This window comes from Echeneis naucrates, chromosome 7, assembly GCF_900963305.1.
Source record: "Echeneis naucrates chromosome 7, fEcheNa1.1, whole genome shotgun sequence".
NCBI lineage: Eukaryota > Metazoa > Chordata > Actinopteri > Carangiformes > Echeneidae > Echeneis > Echeneis naucrates.
In genome coordinates, this window is record NC_042517.1 from 4,988,481 (window position 1) to 5,003,995 (window position 15,515).

The 15,515-nt window shown below is 41.8% G+C and overlaps 1 protein-coding gene across 2 annotated transcripts in view; it reads left to right on the top strand.

The window, feature by feature from the left end:
- Window positions 1-15,515, top strand: part of LOC115045897 (rap1 GTPase-activating protein 1-like) — a 36,755-nt gene that overhangs the window by 19,674 nt on the left and 1,566 nt on the right. The window contains exons 4-24 of one of the 2 annotated variants that reach the window (XM_029505861.1): window positions 2,214-2,249; window positions 3,401-3,448; window positions 3,892-3,930; window positions 4,028-4,219; window positions 5,149-5,252; window positions 5,707-5,785; window positions 5,894-5,947; window positions 6,473-6,556; window positions 7,607-7,707; window positions 7,877-8,006; window positions 8,827-8,982; window positions 9,069-9,140; window positions 9,244-9,330; window positions 9,449-9,589; window positions 11,361-11,492; window positions 12,854-12,931; window positions 13,840-13,949; window positions 14,122-14,241; window positions 14,398-14,533; window positions 14,649-14,760; window positions 15,155-15,234. In XM_029505861.1, coding sequence (XP_029361721.1) covers window positions 2,214-2,249; window positions 3,401-3,448; window positions 3,892-3,930; window positions 4,028-4,219; window positions 5,149-5,252; window positions 5,707-5,785; window positions 5,894-5,947; window positions 6,473-6,556; window positions 7,607-7,707; window positions 7,877-8,006; window positions 8,827-8,982; window positions 9,069-9,140; window positions 9,244-9,330; window positions 9,449-9,589; window positions 11,361-11,492; window positions 12,854-12,931; window positions 13,840-13,949; window positions 14,122-14,241; window positions 14,398-14,533; window positions 14,649-14,760; window positions 15,155-15,234 — 2,091 coding nt within the window. The remainder of the gene's footprint in view (window positions 1-2,213; window positions 2,250-3,400; window positions 3,449-3,891; window positions 3,931-4,027; window positions 4,220-5,148; window positions 5,253-5,706; window positions 5,786-5,893; window positions 5,948-6,472; window positions 6,557-7,606; window positions 7,708-7,876; window positions 8,007-8,826; window positions 8,983-9,068; window positions 9,141-9,243; window positions 9,331-9,448; window positions 9,590-11,360; window positions 11,493-12,853; window positions 12,932-13,839; window positions 13,950-14,121; window positions 14,242-14,397; window positions 14,534-14,648; window positions 14,761-15,154; window positions 15,235-15,515) is intronic. The other variant, XM_029505862.1, reaches the window with a different exon arrangement.

Consider the following 15,515-nt stretch of genomic DNA (forward strand, 5'->3'; position numbering starts at 1 on the left):
CGCAGCTTGCATGTTTTTAAGTCTTTTGCCACCTTTGCTTTATCCTCATTATTGCACACGCTGTTTTTGCTCACTGCAGATGATCTGCTAATTTTGTAATGTCGTTTGCGGACATGAATACTGCTGCTGAAGCTCTCCTGTGAACAGGACGGACTAGACTGTCGTAATAGAGGAGCTGGACTCCACCTCTGGCCCCGAGCCCTGAACCAAGATAGGATTAGCGATAAAGACACATTTTGGACATACGTGGTTTGCATTTCCTGCCACACACCTTTAAAAGAGAGTAACACAAAAGGATCAGCAGATGCCTCCAGCTTCATTTTGAGGACTACCATTCTAAACTTTAAATAACACCTGCCTTTGCGTGAAACCTGGGGAATGTGGATCTTATCTCTAAGCTCTTCTGATCCAACACTGTCAGTCATGGTTGCGGTTAACAATCATGCAGCGTCACCTGTCGCCCGTCTGCCATTTGACAAAAGGACCGCGGTCAGTGAGAGTTAAATCCAAACCAGTTAAGAGAAGGCAACACATCTTTTGATGCTGCAGTGGGCAGGTAACATGGCTCAAAAACCTGACTCCTACTTCTATCCTCCAACGGTGGTGAAGGCATACGGGAAGCAGCCCAACTGTGTAAGTAGCTTTATTTTAAAAATGTTAGATGGACAGCAGCTGATGGCAAACTGAACAGGGAGTTTGGCAGCAGTTTCAGCAGAAGACCAGACAACTGCCTCTCCAAAGTGAGATTGAGACATCACTTTGGTTGTTTAATTATAGATTTAATGTCAGGCGGCTCTGTTAGTGTAAAGAAACGGGTAGAATTACAGCATTTGGTCATATGTATGATCCATCAACATACAGTTTAATGACTAATGAATTTGTTTAAGCGCAAAGATAACATAAGGCTCAACTCCACAACTTCCATGCTAATCTCTGGTTAATGTTGTTGGAGCTGGGGCTGTTTACTTTCAGGGTTTGTGGCAGACTTTTGTTTGCACATGGTGGAGGACTTTACTCATGCTCACACTGAAAGCTAAGGCTCGATTGCTTTGCACACAAAGCGTTTGAACGTGTGAGGATTTGTTAGGTGAACCTTTCTGCCTTCACTTGATTACTCCAGATAAAAAAAAAAAATAAATAATAATAAACAAGATAAATAAAAAAGATTTTCTGCAGTAGTTAGAATCATCCTGGTCAACAGATGCGTGCAGAATTTGCAGGTGAGCATTTAAAGGTCAATGCCTGAGCAGTTGTGGTCGGATTCCAAAGATTTAGGTAGGTCTTCGACATGACTGTGTAGGACTGTGACAAACCAGAAGGGAAGGGCGAGAGATCACATGAGACACTCAGGTAAAATGTTTTTGCAGTCTGAATTTTGGCCGAGTTTCAACAACCTGTACTGAACAACAGAACTGACTCAAGCTGTTAACTTGAACTTTCAGCTTGGGATCCAGGAGTCATACAAAAACGTAATACAATCTAATCAGCTTGAATTTTCCTTCTTTTCAAACTGCTGATAAACCTGAATTCACTTTATTGACATATTTCCCAGAAAATGTCAACTTATAACTCTTTGGTATCTCAGAGATGCCAGCTATATGTGGAACACGGTGGATTTCAGTTCCTTCACGTCAGTGGTTGGTTTGTTTTACGTGGCCTGTCCCTGCAAATTGACCCAAAAATCTATTCTGGATCCTGTCTTGAATAGTTTGTTCATGATATGTTTTACCAGAAGGTTTGTTGGACTATGTAGGACAACAGAAACATGAGTAAGCGCATTTTTCTGCATGAAAATGAGTCTTTGCCAAACAACATTAACATTTACATGTAGCACGTATAACATTAAAAACAACAAAACGTGTGTTTACCGGCTGTAATGACAGCTTTATTCAAATGTGCTCAAAGGGACCACTTTAATAGATCAATACTCTTCATACCGGACTGAAGACAGGAAAATTGTATATAAATGAAAAATATTGTCATTGTTGTTCATCTCTTTTTGGTGTGATTCTCATGATTATTTTTTATGCACACAGCTGTATGCTCTGTGGGGCAACATTGAAATAGCGTCGCCATTTATAGCCATTGATAAGAAAACTCAAGGCTAAAATGTGTTTTCCTGTCAAATAGAATTGAGTTTGAAGCGACTGTCAAAACTGTCGAAATACGTGAATGTCCACAACCAACATTGCATCTCACTTTCCTCCCTCCAGACCCCAGATTTATTTGAAATGATTGAAAAGATGCAGGTAAGCTGATGCACTGATTTCTGTATTTAATCTCAGGTCTCTCAGCTACACTCACCAAGCAACTAACCAGTCAACGCGTCTCCTAACGCTGCAGCACTTTGACCCTCTCCTCGGCTACACAAGCTATCTGTCTGCACATGAGATGGATATTCAGTCTGTTGATTTTAGAGGAGAGCTGTCACTGGGTTATGTATGTGTGTCTCTCTGTCTCTGTTAATGTTCCTGTTTGTGACAACTGGCTGCCAGCACGATAAGGATATTTACTCACCACCAAAAAAAAAAAAAAAAAAAGAAAGACAAAAGACAAAAAAACACCCAAACAAATGAATAAGCTGTCTTTTGACTTCTGGAGGCTTTGGGAGGATGTTTATATTCATATTATTAATATTCCCACACATAAAGAGTTTGAAATCATTATTGTGATCTCTTTCAGTGGCTCCACTATCTTTCATGTCTGGCTTCGAACTGTATGTTCACTTAAGTGACTATTTGTAAAAGTAGAGGATGTGATGCAGGACAGTGCTGTTTCCACAGTCAGTCAGCTGGCATGATGCATCATCTCCTGTGACACCAGGCGCCATCACCTATCCTTTATTCATTATCGCTGCATTACACCCGCTCCCTGTCTCATGCTGTGTCACACATATACAAACAAACACACAAATATTTATATGTGCATATACGCACGCAGCTCAGCTTCACTGGGTGTTTGATAGTAGGAGTACTACTTAGTGCTGCATCTTTTTAATCCTCGGGGTCTTATTACCGTACATCCTCTGTGTGCTGACAGACTGTTTTAAATCCCAAATGCCTGCTCTTTAGCATCTTTCAATTGTGTGTGCTCCCTGTGTGTGCCATGTATCTCTGTCTCTACCTTCCCATCTATCCTTGTCCGACTTTACTTCGTACCCTGCTCCGCATCTTTTGGGAAAACTGTGTCGTTATGTAATGAGGTTGATCATTTTCTTCCACTTTTGCTTTAGTTCTTCATTTGGAACCTGATTATTGCACAGCTCTCTTCATATTTCTGATCAATGGCAATGAGGGAATTTGGATGTTTGTATTAAGTGCAGAACCAGCTGCTGTGGTGAAGACTGAGGGTCTCTCTCTCTCTCTTTCTCTGTCTCTTATCTCGTCCCCTCCTCTCAAAGGGTAACAGGATGGATGAGCAGAGATGCGCCTTTCCTCCCCCACTCAAGGTACGACTGCGTGTACAGACAGAGACATTATTCATACATTATGCGGTCACTGTGTCACGACTGCGCCGCCACATCGTGCTCAGCCAGAAGGGCCGATTACTTCAACAGAGTAGCTCAACATTCATAATAAAGCGAAGTCGTACAACAGTAATTCAGGATTCATGATTGTATAGGTCCTGATCTTATGCTCTGCAGCCTGAGACGATGAAAAAAAAACCTTTACAGGATCTGATGATGATTTCAATTTGCCCAGTATATAATATAAATAATATGTCTGATCAAGCAGATTTTTAAAGTTTTGAAACTCATTTCCATTGTGTAACAGTTACATAACTACGAGGAAACAGTGTCCTTTGGGATTATAGAGTTGGACTGTGTGGTTATTCTCTTCTTTGATGAGGAACGAACAAACAATGCTTTTTTTTTCCTTTATAATTTTACAGACTGAGGAGGACTATATTCCATACCCAAGTGTCCATGAGGTATTGAAATTATGCGCTGCATTGGCACTTTTCAGTTTCACTCCTGTCCTGATATGACTTTCACATTTTCCGCTTCGTTGTATCAACTGTTGTGCAGGTCCTGGGCAGAAAAAGCCCTTTCCCGCTCATCCTCCTGCCTCAGTTTGGGGGATACTGGATTGAGGGGACCAACCATGAGCTGTGTGACACTGTTGACACAGAACATCTGCAGCCTTTATCCCCAAACGCTCGCACCAAGCTGGAATGTAACACAACAGCCACACTCTACCGGAAACACTTCCTGGGCAAGGTTAGCTGGAGAGAGTATTTCCACTTGTAGATGCACTGAGATTATTTCTGAAACTTTGCCTATAACTAAAGAAATCTAAATGGGGATGGCTCAGTAGCCGAGTGCTTTGGGCACAAATGCTCTTAGCTGAAGAAAGTCTAGTTTGATTCCAAATGCCCTTCTACCATTTCATTCCTCCTTCGAAAAATTGTCTGTCACGCACACACTGTCTTGCCATAAATAAAGATATTATGTACATTAAAATACTTAGATTTATCATATAAAAGGGATTATAAATACAATTTAAAATGGCACCCTAACCCTAACCCTATCTACCAGGTTATATAAATGTTCCCGCAAAGACATTTAAATGTTAATTCACAATTTCTTTTTCAGTGTATTTAAATACAGCAAATACACAATACAGCACTTTATTATATTCATATGATTTTAGTACTGTATTCAGCATTGCTATTATTTATATGGTTCCTCCAATCTCATTTTAGCTCGTACATTTTCATCGCGAAATATGATATCGTTGAATAGCCATGTTTATTTACAGTAGTTACGACACCAGATAAAGTGTTCTGATACGGCTTTCACAGCAGTGTTACTGAAGCCTTTCATTACTCTCTCTGATTATTTCACGGTCAATTTCACTTCTTGTTCATTACAGTAATGACATGAATCAGCAAAAAGCCAATCCCATTGGAGAAAACCTCCAACACTAACCAGCCTCGCTGTTTGGCACCTCGTACACTGTTACTGAAGAAGATACATTAAACTCTGCCACCTGTTCTTAAAGACGCAAAACATGAAAAAATTTGATCAGCAAGAGAAAACAAGGGGCACGAACTGGAAAGGTGTGGGTAAACACATGCGTCCCTGCACACAATGTGTGCCTTTTTCGGGCAGATACTAATGGCCATGTCCATGCACTGTGTCCTCAGGAACATTTTAATTACTATTCAGTAGACAGTGCCCTTGGACATCTGGTGTTCTCCCTGAAGTACGACGTGATTGGTGACCAGGAGCATCTCCGGCTAATGCTCAGGTAATGCTAATTATGCATACACGGCGCAGTACAATGCTGTTTAAATTACAGAGAAGAAAATCCAGCTGAAAAGTCTGAGCTGTGCAAATCAGCAGCTGAAGTAGTAATGAATGTGCAAGCTTAGACAAAAAAAAAAAAAAAACAACAACAAACCTTTCATGGTCAACAGAAAATAGACGCAGAATAATCTTTTTTATCCCTGAAATGCTGGTATTGACTGGATAAACACATCCTCCCAGCACGGGTATTATTGCAGGAGACGTAAGGCTAGATAGCATGTCACCGGTGCTGTCATTGCCGCAGCAGTGTAACAGATGGACTATATAGGCCAGTGAGTGGGCGGAGAGGATGGGAAAGTTTGATGATGGTCCACATGGATCATCTCTTTCTGAGAAACCTTGCACCACATCATATGGCTGTCAGACCACACTGATTGTTTTTATGATTTCGCCAGGACCAAGCTGAAAACCTACCATGATGTGATCCCCATCTCCTGTTTGACCGAGTTCCCGAATGTGGTCCAAATGGCCAAGGTGAGAAAAGCTTTTTTTTTTTTTTTTTTTTTCATATGCAAGACATGCGTTTGTTGTGACCAGCTGCACGGCACATTCTGACATTTTCCCCCTTCTTCTGGATTCAAGCTTGTCTGTGAAGAGGTCAACGTGGACCGTTTTTTCCCCGTCCTTTATCCAAAAGTAAGATCTGGTTTGGTTCGTATAACTGTAGCTTCTATATATACATCCTTCCAAGTCCCACATGCACAAAGGAAACACTTTTCAAGGAAGTATAAAGAGGCAATTTCATAATAAACACGTTATCAATTTGAAAGACAGTCTCTAAATTTGTTTAAGTCAGACAGTTCACGCATTATGTGGTAAAAGGACTCCACTTTCTTTAGTCTTATTGATCACACAAATCACTTTGTAATACAAACGCATCCACTCGCCCCACTCCACATTTTCCAAGCATACTGCACTTTTCTTTCACTCACACACCGTGGATGCATCAGGGCTTGCCCAAAGACACCTGAACACTTTGATATGTGCTCTTGCTAAGCCGGGTATTTAAACCACAGCATGCATTTTTGCGCAGAATGAGGATCTCCTAACAGCAAATATGAACAGGAGGAGTGTTTCCAAGTCAGTGCAGTTTCAGTGTTCATTGAGGCACAAACCTCTACTGACATTTGTTGTTTTATTTATTTATTTATTTTTCCACAGGCTTCAAGACTTATCGTCACCTTTGATGAACATGTGATAAGCAACAATTTTAAATTTGGAGTCATCTACCAAAAATTTGGCCAGGTAAGCTTTCAAGTCTGGATTTAAGCCCAACAGGAAAGATACACTTTCTTGCAGACAGTTTTGCTTATGTGTTTTATATTATTGTATTCAGTCCAATAAAAATGAGCATGTACAATACACCATAATTCCAGATATTCTCAAGTGAGCCAATCGTGCTCATTCCTTCTCCGCTCTAATTACGGTTTTCCGGCTGGCTTGTCGTGGCCGTCTTCAACACCCCCTCTCATTTCCTGAGGCAATCACAGCCCTCTTGTTTACTATGCAGCAGACAAAAGACCTGTTCAATGCTTTGCTGAGGGTACTTGTACCTTCGAATGGAGAACCCTGTGTGTTGAGAGGTGCACTGGCCACCCCTAAAGCCTGCAGAAGTTTAAAAAACACGGTTAAAAACATTGTGAATGAGCCAAGGGCCATCTCAGGGCAGTGAGGGCCCTATTCTCCCCCTTCAAGACATTGTCCATTGAGAGGGGTGCTAAGCAGAGAAAAATTTTATGGTTCAGTTGGCACATCGCGTGCAGGAATCAAACAGAAACCAGCAAAAGAAGCTTCTTCACGGTCATTGTTTCTGTGTGTTCACGCTGAAGCTGCGTCTTGTGTTCACACCAAAGCTTCACTGGCTGACAATAAATAATCAGCTCTTCATCACAGATGATCATTATTGGACAAGCTGTCCAAGATCCTGTCTCAAAGTCCTGCAGTCTCAACTAACTTCTGATCGGTCAAAGACATAACAGATAGGTTTTACCTACTAGAATGGATTTATTGACCGTGATGAAAACACACGTTAGATAACATACTTGTTACTGTCACAGTCTTGTATGCAAATGTTTCCTTTGTCTGGGCACAGTTTAGATTCTGTTTTTCAACCGCTGTCCTTAATGCTTCTTCATTTTTAATGCAGACATAAGTGGAATTATTATTAGCATAATTACTGAACTCTACTTTACAACATGTGCCAGCCTCAGTATTTTTAGCTCGTAGCTGCAGAAATCATTTGGTCCTCTGAGCCTTGATGTTTCTGAGGGTCTTTGGTGTTTTTGCTGCTTACAGACTTCAGAGGAAGAGCTTTTTGGCAATAGTGAAGAGAGTCCTGCCTTTGTTGAATTCCTGGAGTTTTTAGGAGAGAAAATTGGGCTTCACAACTTTAAAGGGTAAGGACCTAAGTTTAGTCGGACCAAAATAAATTCACTCTGTCCTCCATTTTACAACATGATCTCAAGTGCAGTTTACTTGATATCAGGCCAGGCTACAGGAATGGAGGTCATGCCACTGCATTGACGGTGGAGACATCCTATTAGACATGGGTCTGTGTGCTTGCAGTTTCCGTGGAGGGTTAGACGTGACTCACGGGCAGACGGGCACCGAATCGGTTTACTGCAACTACCGCAACAAAGAGGTCATGTTCCATGTGTCCACAAAGCTGCCTTACACAGAGGGGGACAGCCAGCAGGTAGTATAACACAACACCAGACTAAAAAAAAAAAACAAAAAACAACCATTATGATTCACAGCAAGCAGTCAGAGAGACTCCCTCTGGGCATTATAATACCACATTTGGCACGCACCTCCTTTTTGTGCTTAACAGTCACAGCACTTTCAGTGGAGTCCAAAAATTCCTCCCCATCAAGGGAATTGAAATTGGTCGCAGACATTAAGACCCCACTGTATTTGAGTGAATATTAATCACATTAAATGTACTCTTTATTCCTGCACAGGTGAACAACAGTCATAGTAATTTAAAGCTGAGATGCTGCACTGCGATGCTCAGACAGCCAAGTGCTTCTTCTCCTCCTCCTCCTCTGTCTCACGTATTCACTCAAATGCTGATTAATTAGCACAAGCTTGCACACCATTTGCCATCCTAGGCTGTACAAACACAGATCAGGCAGTTTTCTATATATTCAGTCTGCCCATCGACGCTGGGCCAAACTCTGTCATCAGGGGAAACAGCCCATCCTGGTGGTATTTCACAAATTTACACCCATTTAGTTGTGACGGAGAGGAAGGAATCAAGAGTCAAGCGAGTCTTTGTAATTATTTATTATTTTCTCATTTATGATGACTGTACATGGATTAAAAAGAATTTGCTAGGAACTCTGTCAGAAGGGTTTCCAAGTATACAGCTATCTGAAACTTCCAGATAACCAGATGACATTTATTCATTCATACATGCTTGACATCATCATTCTTACTGCCTTGAGGGAGGTATGCTGCCATTCCTTATTCCGCAAATACATTTGCAAAGTTAATTTGGGGCTTTTGTGTTGCAGTTACAGAGAAAGAGGCACATAGGGAATGACATTGTGGCCATTGTATTCCAAGAAGTAAACACTCCCTTTGTACCAGATATGATTGCCTCCAATTTCCTCCACGCCTACGTCGTGGTCCAAGTGGTGAACCCGTGCTCTGACAACGTTCTCTACAAGGTCAGCTATTTTTCCTCTTTTTCCCTCCATCGCTCTGCTTTTAGGGTTAAATGGTAGTTGTATTTCATCTGGCTCTTTATTCTTAGGTATCAGTGACAGCACGGGATGACGTACCTTTCTTTGGCCCAGCCCTCCCGAACCCTGCTGTCTTTAAAAAAGTAAGACTTCAGTTCTGACATCTACACAGGACACTTTCTCTTCGTCATCATTGGGTTAGGGTTCCCAACAAGATGCCTTATCGCTGCACTCCTGTCTTCACAGGGCCCTGAATTCCATGACTTTCTTTTTATGAAGCTCATCAATGCAGAGTATGCCTGCTATAAGGCTGAGAAATTTGCCAAATTAGAGGTAAAAATCTCAAACCTCAAACCTTTTTTCCCATTTAGCCTTTCTCTCTTGAGCCATACAAAGTATTATTTGCTTCCCTTTGTGTCGTGCCCCTCTTTGTATATGTATGTATGTGTAGGAACGAACACGGTCAGCGTTGCTGGAGACTCTGTATGAAGAGCTCCATGTGAACAGCCAGGCCATGATGGGAGTTGGAGGAGAGGAAGACAAAATGGAAAACGGCAGCGGAGGAGGAGGAGGCTTCTTTGAATCCTTCAAGGTAACAGGAGACACAGCAGCGGAGGCCAGGGCAGCAAACTGAGTGTTGCTTCCAACAAATCGCATCTTCAGTGGAAAAGACTTGAGAGGCTAAAATGTGCTTTTAGACACAAAGTCCTTTGTAACCTTCGAAATTCTATAATTTGTTAGACAAGAACACTATTTTCACGTAGACTGACATTTCCACTGCAGCTCAGACTTGTCTCTTACGCTTAATGGCTTTCATGCTGAGAGTTAATGAGGGCAATTCAGTTGGATCAGTTGGATTCAAGATCTCATTCTTGTAGTCACTACCCAAAGCTCATGAATTTTGCTGAGGGTGAAACTGGATGTACAACGTTTAACCGTGAGCAATAGCACAGTACATCGCTGCTGTACCAATCTGCCTGTCAATCTCAGGCTCCATTTTACTGCCAGCTGTGTGCAAGGTACTTAAACTCCTTTATTTGAAACAGCACCTTTCTCCCAGAGAGAGCAAAATCAGGTTCAGAGAGCCATTTCTTCAGACTTAGAGGTGCTGAAAGTCATGGCCCAGTGAAGCTAACAACAACACCAACATCATCAATCATCTGCAGAGAGAGGGTTTCCAGGTCCCCAAAATAAACGCATCGTCCCCTTGGCTATGCTGTGACATTGCATCAGTGAAAATCAAAAACAAAATCAGTGACACGGGACAACCCTGATGATTTCTTTCCAAGAACAAAAAACACAACTCTTACTCTATTCACATCAGGACCAGATGGTTCATAGTAAGTGCGTACCCCACCTCCTAGTGTGACGCTGGGCCACAGGACGTAGAGCAGGCAGTCCGCTATTCGGAGGTTGATAAAATCCCCACCTCTGCAGGATAAATCCAGCAATTCTCCTGAAATTTGGACGAAATATAACACCTCCCCTTAGGCTACCCCTTGCCTTCTCATCTAACTCTCAGCAAGAAAGCAAAAAAAAAAAAAAAGTCCAATTATTCTTTTAAGTTTCTTTTTAAGAGCATTGTTACTGAGTAGGAACATTGTACAACTTCTGCTGTAGTTTTAGTTACCAGCTGTCAGAAGTTTCCTATGCTGATGTGGAAGAGAGCATCTTCCCTCTGTTCGTCTTTAAGATTTGTTGTTGTTTTTTTTTTTTTTGTATGTGTGACAAAATGAGGGCTTTATCAGTCTCCCTCACTCACTGCTAGTCTGAATGAGAGAATCTCTGCTGCTCTGTCCCGCTGGAGCTCATCTCGCTTGGCTCCTCATCCACATGCTTTCTAGCTGTTTTTGTTGTTTTGCTTTTTTTTTTTTTTTTTTTAATGCTTTGGTGTTCTCCGCATGCTCCAGTGTTCACTGGTGTCTTACTTATAAACTTCTGAAGCTTCATCCCTGAGTGCCATAATATCAAAGAACGAATGGATAGTTTTCTTTCACCATCAGACGCCTCTGCCTCTCCTCTGGCGCACTGGACTTTAAACTTCTCTCGGCTCTTTAAACTCAGTGTGGTGAGACATCTGCAAGCCGCTTGGCCTTTCTACTTCCCCTCTCTTCTCTTACCACCTATCCAAACATAATGACTCCTCTGACCCCAGTCCGGGCACTAAAGCTAAGCAGTGTTCTCTATCGCTTCCTTGTCTGCCAGAATTAGCATCAGGCCGGTTGCTCTCTGCCTTTAGTGGTCAGTGTTCAGGGACGGCCCCAAGGCTGCTCTCAGCCTGTGAAGCCGAACAGCAATGCTGAGGGGTCACAAGGGGTCAGCGACATCTGAATGTATCTCCTCCTCCTCGTCTCTCTCTGTAGCGGGTGATCCGCAGCAGGAGCCAGTCCATGGATGCCATGGGTCTTGCTTTCAAGAAGCCGCACACAGTCTCCAGTAGCCTGAGCGGCAGCTTTAACTCCAACCCTGCAGAGAGCCCCAAATTCCCAGGGATAGTAAGTACGGCCCCACTCCTCCCGGTCTTGAGTGAAGCGAGTCTGGCTTCCTCTACCTCTCCCCAGCAACCAGCAATTAATTAAAGAGTATACCCCCCACCCCCCACACCCTCACTTGCCTGCTGCACAACTTCTCACAGAGAAGGGTTGCACAATCGGTCCGATGGAGCAATTATGCCTTAAACTTTTGCCTTGGTCTTAAATTTTGCTCGCACATTGCAATGCTTGTACATTGTCTGCCACCACAAGATGGAGCTACACACAGACGGGAAAAATTGTAAGACACAACGTGAATTTTCTACCCTGGGTCAAAGCTGCTTCTATTATTTATTACTTGTTTCATGTGTCCTCATTATTTTAATCCCCCATGCATCGGCACTGTTCATAAGTGTGCTCTCATAAGTGAATGTGGGTTGAGTCCTGTGTGTGTGTGTGTGTGTGTGTGTCTGTCTGTCTGTCTGTCTGTCTGACTGTGTGTATGCCAGCTAAAGCTTGCGGGCACTTTTGGTGATCACACAATTATGATTGTAAAACAACAAATATTTCTGTCATCAAATGTTTTTGCATTTTTATATGAAAAAAAGAAACTTTTAATAATAATTAGTACTGAAAACATGGTGAACACTAATTCTTTCAAAATGCACTCTTTATTTTTTTGAGCTTGAAATGTGAAACTCACCAAAATCTGTAGTTGCAATGTCTTGACTTGACAATATATTTGAATAACGTTGCCTGTCTGATGCGGACTGTTTATTTGTTGGATGTGGGATGTATTTTTTATAGAAATTCTCAGAAATGAAAATTCCTCTTTGATTTTTCTTTGTGTTTAGTTCTGTAAATACAAACAGGGGCCTGAGCACATTATCATTGTATTTTTCATCAAACATAAGATTGCCTTCAAAGCGAGCTAACCTTACATGATTTATTGATGATAAACTCCAGGTTGCATTGTGCTCGTGGCCCCGTCCCGAGATGAAACCTAACGTATAACTCGCTGTTTGTTATCCTCTGTTGTTCTGATCTCTCCTTCATCCTCTCTCTCACAGGCATATGGCTCCCACACTGTAACTGGCTCATCATTTCTCTCCCATTCAGCCGCCTGTGTTGCACCCATGGAGCTAAAAAAAAAAAAAAAAAAAGCTCCCCCCTGTATTCTCCAGTTAACACGTGTTTTGTATTTTATTTGAACGACACAACTTACTGCATGAAATCTCATATATGTTTGTATATATCTCATGATTTTTCTTCCCTCCCTTTATCCTCCTCTCTTCCTTTTGTTGTCTGCCATCATCTCTCTGTCTCTGTCTCTCTCTCTCTCTCTCTCTCTCTCTCTCTCTCTCTCTCTCTCTCCTGTGGTTCAGTCATTGCTTGTCCCAGGCAAAAGTCCCAGTAAATATGGACGTCGAGGCAGTGCCATAGGGATAGGAACAGTAGAAGAGGTTCATGTCTAATTATCATTTCTCTCTAACAACTCACTTCTCCTCTTTGCTCCTTTTGTTTTGTCTGCATTGGTCCTCTGCATCACGCCCAAACACTTTTCTTGATACATTCGACCACCCTAAAATGTAATCAACGCAGTGTGAATTGTGTGTTGCAGACAGGATGTGTTGTATGATGCTTCCAGTCTTTGTGATTTTTTTTTTAATATACGATAGGGACACGATTAAAATTAATCAACGTCATGATATTAATGGAGCACATAATCATATTTCAAGATGACTTCTTTGGCTCCCTTCTTCATGATGTAGAAGTACGTGTTCCCTCGTTATAGTCTTTGTTGCGTACTCTGTCTTTTAATTTAGCATAGATGATTCTCTGTTTGTTAAAAAATAATGAATATAATTATTTAATGAGAAGAAAAATTATGTGGAAAAATTAGTCCTCCTTTTGCCCTTTGAAGCCACATCGAATAGAAAGCTTTTTCAACTTCTTATTTTGAGAGCTCAAAAATGACTATTTGCTGAACAAAGACTGAGAAAGCATTTTTGTGGTGGCCCCTAAAGCCTTTAAATCCCTTTTTCATCTCCTGTCTTAGTGTGCTCTACTCGGGCTGAAAGACTGGCACCACAGCTTGCCATGAAGCTTTGTTTTTTTTTTTTAATCAGACTAACAACCTGAAGGGAGCAGTCTTACCCCTCAGACTGATAATTCAGTATTTGAAACACTTTTATTCCTCCAAAGGAATACAATAAACATAACATTTGCATGGTTAAGTTAAGTGATTTTAATCAATAATAAATAAACAGATTTATATGCTCTTGAAGGATAATTTCGTATTATTGAAAGATATTTCAGAGATTAGAAACATTTGAACTCTAACACTGACTGTCCCTGTTGTCTCTGGCAGTCCTTGATAATCCCAGGGAAAAGCCCGACCAGAAAAAAATCTGGTCCTTTCAGCTCCAGGCGAAGCAGTGCCATTGGTATCGAAAACATTCAAGAAGTCCAGGAGAAGAGGTGAGAGAAGACTCCTCTGTTCCTGTTTGTATTCGTTACACCATTTGTATTTCCAGTATCTTGTCTATGGTGGTCCTACAGGCAAAGACCTTCCGCGATGTTTTTCTTCATGTTACATTGTATTAACTTTCTGCTAATTACTCGTTTTAATATTGTTTTCCTTTTGTTGCAGTAGAGATAACTCACCAAATACCCAGAAGACCCCTGACAGTGGTCATGTCTCTCAAGATCCCAAATCTGACAACTCGTCTAATCAGAGCTCCCCGGAGGTGCTCACAACCACCAAGAACAGGTGTGTATGACGGACAGGTTCCGATTTTATCAGATCATAACAAGGACGGCTCCACTGATATTTTCCAGTTGACGTACCCATGTATGTGTAACCTTTGGGTTATTTGATAGATAAAATCAGATCTGCTGTGCTGTAAGCGGTTAACCCAAGGTGTAGTTCTTATCTCGGCGGCAGGGCTCCATCCATCCCAGAGGGTCATGACCTCTCCCGCTCCTCCTCCAATGCTAGCAGCTTCGCCAGTGTGGTGGAAGAGAACGAGACAGAAGCCACGGAGGATTATGACACAGGCATGGTGAGCGGTATATTCAGCGTGTGCCACTGTGAGACAGCGCCATCATTTCTAAGTCGCCTGTTTGTCTTCCAAGTGTAAAACGCATGTATGTTCTGCCGTGTTCTACACTCCCTAGGAGAGTCTGTCGTCGGCTGGGACGCCGCACAAGCGAGACTCCTTCAACTACAGCACTTGGCTGGAGGACAGCATCAGTAGCACCAGTACCACCAGCCGCGGGAGCTCCCCAGGTGAGAGAGGTTTTAAAAGTAAAATAATAATATCTTTTTTTTTTTTTTTTCTGGTACATTTACTATGATTGAATTCAACAGAAATTAAATTTAAGCCGTATTCCTCTTTCTTTACCAAATATTGTTATTAAAATTTCATAGCTGCTTTTAGATTTATGATTGAAATGCTGTGCCAGCCTAATAAATGACTGTCTTCAAATTCAGCGAGGTGCAGACCAGTCGAGTTTATCAAAATGAACACGCATCACACAACTACATCAACTCACCAAATGTTTCTAGTCTTGATCAGCGTGTTCAAAATACTTTACAATGATAAAACACTGCTGAAAATGTTATGACATAAACAAAGCATGGTGGAGGAGTTGTGAAATATTTTGAACATGTTTTCCATCAGGGCCTGGCAAACCTGAGCGAGGAAAGGCAACAGACATCCGTATCAAACTTGAACGACCACATGATCACCAGTCCTCATCGGTGAGTCATCTGTGTTTTTTTTTTTTTCCTCTTAATGCACAGTTCACCCTGGCATTGAAACAATTCATACTGATCAATTAAACCGATCAAGTCAACACCCAATAGCCGCTGCACTGAAGCTGTGAAACAGCACAGTCTCTGCTTTACTGCCGCGTGCTGCTGTAATGCTTTTTGTGAGCTGTTGCTGATATTTGGTTCTGCTCTGTCGGCACTGTTTTTTTTTTTTATTGCTCTTTGTGCATCTCTGTGTGCAGAACTGTTAGCTCCGCACACCCGGTTGT